The sequence below is a fragment of the Salvelinus alpinus genome, chromosome 16 (genome assembly GCF_045679555.1).
Source record: "Salvelinus alpinus chromosome 16, SLU_Salpinus.1, whole genome shotgun sequence".
NCBI lineage: Eukaryota > Metazoa > Chordata > Actinopteri > Salmoniformes > Salmonidae > Salvelinus > Salvelinus alpinus.
Window position 1 is genome coordinate 22,017,777 of NC_092101.1, and position 3,994 is coordinate 22,021,770.

The 3,994-nt window shown below is 37.8% G+C and overlaps 1 protein-coding gene across 1 annotated transcript; it reads left to right on the forward strand.

The window, feature by feature from the left end:
* Positions 1 to 1,442: 1,442 nt before the first annotated feature.
* sox2 (SRY-box transcription factor 2) lies at positions 1,443 to 3,734 on the forward strand. Its single transcript, XM_071345424.1, has one exon. It carries the CDS (start codon positions 1,996 to 1,998, stop codon positions 2,941 to 2,943), a length of 948 nt encoding a protein of 315 aa, XP_071201525.1. The 5' UTR covers positions 1,443 to 1,995; the 3' UTR covers positions 2,944 to 3,734.
* The last annotated feature ends 260 nt before the right edge of the window (positions 3,735 to 3,994 follow it).

Genomic DNA, 3,994 nt, shown 5'->3' on the forward strand with positions numbered 1-3,994 from the left:
ATTTTGTAAGCACACGCTCACAAGAATGTGTCCTAAAAATACAGTCTATACAGTGTCCAGATTCTCGATACATTTATGTATTGGCCGATTTGATGCTTTTCCAGGATCTACAGGATCTACAGCATCATTCATAGCCAAATGTTCTACCATAAGTAGCCTACAAATGAAAAGGGATTATCAGTATACTAAACATGTAGTTGGTAGCTTTTACAAGTTATATTATTATAGTTCACAACAGAATAAATAAGTGTATTAGGCTATAACAGTGTTACATGACACCTTTTAGGTTCATAAATGTGGTTTTGCTATTGTCTATTTCGCCAGCAGACGGCGCTGAAGGCATGTAACAACGTGGCTTCATCTGTCTGTGTGGCTCATACCTAACCTTTTGGATATAGCCTATGTGTGAATTTATATATGTATAAACACGTGCTTTTACTGGATACATAGCGGCTTGTTACTGTATTTTGCTTCTCATATTCTATCATCTTTCGTAGCTCACATCTACAATGTAAATTAACCATCAGATCATTAACAAATAAAAACAATTGTATAGACCTATTTAAAACATGTATCTATCCTATAGGAGTTTTAACAATGCCAATTGTTGATGTTATGGGTTGAAAACCTATGGGAAAAATTGCATGTTATTTTGGCCTGTCATTGAAGTAGTGACCACTCTTGGTCATATTGTTAGTGAGTGAACTTTTTTTGTTTACTCAAATGTCCTACGACTAAGTGAATTTCAACAACAAAGGAATGGAAGTTAGGCTATATGTAGTCATGTTTTTGTTCGGGCTTATGTACTGACAACACCCGAAACAAAACTAGGCAACTTATTTGTGATGGCCTTGCCTCCGTTTTCTTTTGGCATTCAACTTCAGTTCAAGTGAAGCTCATCCATTTCAAAAATGGGGAAACAGCTAAGATTACCTATCCCCTTTTCAATGTAAAAACCGAGCTGAACTTGCTGATCGGTTCCTTTTATGTTAAGTTAACTGAAAACACTAATATTTATTTCATGGATAGCTACACTACTTCTAATTACTAACAGTAAAGGAATAGCATCAACCCTATGGCTATAGCCTCTACAACTAGACCTCTACATTCACAACTATTACTACAACTGTAACTACGGCCAAATGGTAATAAAGTGATTGTTCTAAGCAAACTTGATAGAATAATATAGGCTAGGATATTTGTATGTTGAGGTTTTGATTGATTTATGCCCCCATTTGCTTTGCCCCTGTTTAGTCGTTGAACATTAAAAAAATAGAAAACATGATATAAAGATATTTACATTTGATTCAGTAAAGATGCAATATCTAATTAAGTTTAAAATGCTATTTATTATTCTCAGCAACTTTTGAATGTTGGCTTAAAATAATAGCCTATATAAATTGAAACAGCTGAATTGGTCCAATATGCTGTTTACCTAACAACATAATTAAATGTATCCTACTGTATAATTTCTGGATCTTGTAATCCTTCGATTTTCAGTAGGAAGCACTTAAAGTTTGCCATCCTAGTGAAATGTTTCCACTTAAAGCACTTGCAATAATAAATATATAGCTTAGGCCTATTGGTTGATAACAGCAGATTCTGCCTCAGTGCTCCACCACTGACCGCAAGTAACCCCGCCCCTTTATGCTAAATAAAAGACACAATCCTGGCCGAGGGAACAGTCGCTCTGTGATTGGTCAGGTAAAAAGGCATTTATTCCCTGACAGCCCTCATCACATGAATGGTTGTCTATTAACTTGTTCAAAAAGTATCAGGAGTTGTCAAGGCTCTGGCGAAGAGGGAAAAGTAGTTTGTTGATTCTTTGAGACCAAGAGAGAAGTTTGTGGACACAACAGGACCTACTGGCTCAAAGCAAAAAGACGTTTACTATTTCTACAAAGTTACTGAAAACGACAAGGTAACTCCAGCTAACTACCTTTTGAGTTGGACTTTTTCAATTGGTTGGGCAAATTTAATAAAAATCTGTTAATAATGTATAACATGATGGAAACTGAACTGAAACCCCCCGCACCCCAGACAAATTCTGGGGGTACTGGGAATTCAAATTCATCTGGAAACAACCAGAAAAACAGTCCGGACCGAGTCAAGAGACCCATGAATGCCTTCATGGTTTGGTCGAGGGGACAACGAAGAAAGATGGCACAGGAAAACCCCAAAATGCACAATTCGGAAATAAGCAAAAGACTTGGGGCCGAGTGGAAGCTTCTATCTGAGAGCGAAAAGCGACCTTTCATTGACGAAGCGAAGCGTCTCCGGGCTCTCCACATGAAGGAACATCCGGATTACAAATACCGACCCCGGAGGAAAACCAAGACGCTGATGAAGAAGGACAAGTACACTCTGCCAGGTGGGCTGCTTGCACCGGGCGGCAATGGCATGGGCGCGGGAGTGGGTGTAGGGGGAGGCTTGGGCGGTGGGGTTAATCAAAGGATGGACAGTTACGCACATATGAACGGCTGGACAAATGGAGGTTATGGCATGATGCAGGAGCAGCTTGGCTACGGGCAGCACCCTGGTTTAAACGCTCACAACAACGCGCAGATGCAGCAAATGCACCGCTATGACATGAGCGCACTTCAGTACAACTCCATGACTAACTCCCAGACCTACATGAACGGATCACCCACGTATAGCATGTCCTACTCACAGCAAAGCACTCCTGGAATGACTCTGGGCTCCATGGGTTCGGTGGTCAAGTCAGAGTCCAGTTCCAGTCCCCCGGTAGTCACGTCGTCGTCTCACTCCAGGGGTGCTCCATGTCAGACAGGAGACCTACGGGACATGATCAGTATGTACTTACCGGGCGCTGAGGTGCCGGAGCAAACTGCTCAAAGCAGACTCCACATGTCCCAACATTACCAGAGCGCACCTGTACCCGGCACGACGATTAATGGCACACTCCCATTATCACATATGTAAATTAACTTTTATAAGAGAAACTGGACTACTCTGGACTATTTTTGTACAGAACATTTGGGGTGGGAAATGTTGTATAGAACTCAAGGAAAGAACATAAAACTTTTTTGTCTTTCTATTCTAAAGATAAGTTCTAGAGGAACGGTAGGAACTCTGCAAAAGTTTTTCAGTGATGTATAAGTTTGGAAAGTAGAAAGTGGGAGAGTCTCAATCAGATGTTTTATTATTGCAATCACCTTTTGTACAGTATTTATCAAAGAAACATAACAATCAGATGTAATGTTTGTAAACTACAAGAGGTTACATTTTTATAATCAGAAAGTCTGCAGCAAAGAAAATGGCAGAATTGAAATTGAGTTCAAGATGCTTCTAAAACTGCAAACATTGGAATAGCGGTAGTAAAAGCAAAGCAGGTAAATGTTTCTCCTTGAGGGTCATTAGTACTAAACCATTTTAATTTCCTTTAAAAAAAGAAGAAGAAGCAGAAACCTTTCCTTGCAGGTTAAGCATAATTGTTAATTTATATTTTGTCTCCCACTTTTCATCTGTTAGAGGTATAAAGTTTGTGTTCTTTATTTTCTAATGATTTGTACGATTTATGTATATTTACTGTGATATTTTAAGTTTTTATTTCAAATTTCATTCCCGTAGTTGTATTTTAAATGTTGGCCTGTACGCAGCTGCCAACACTTCATGTATATATATATTCGAACTAATATCATCATTATAACAGTTACAATTTCAGCTGAGTTTTTTCAATATGCAGTTTGAAATGAATAAATTTTTGAAATTTGGATACTTGAAATTGTATGAGTTTTGATTTTATTTATCATTTAATTCATTAGATAAGATTGTCATCCACGCTCAATTTGTTGTGGATTGTCCATGTTTTGTATTGCATTTATGTTATTCATGTTGCGTCAATATTTATTAATCACATAATATGTAAGAACTTGATAGCCTTTCATATTCTGTCATATTTATTATATATATATATATTTTTTACAATCAAAGGAAACACAGGAATAAAATAAAGCTATAATGTGCTAAATCT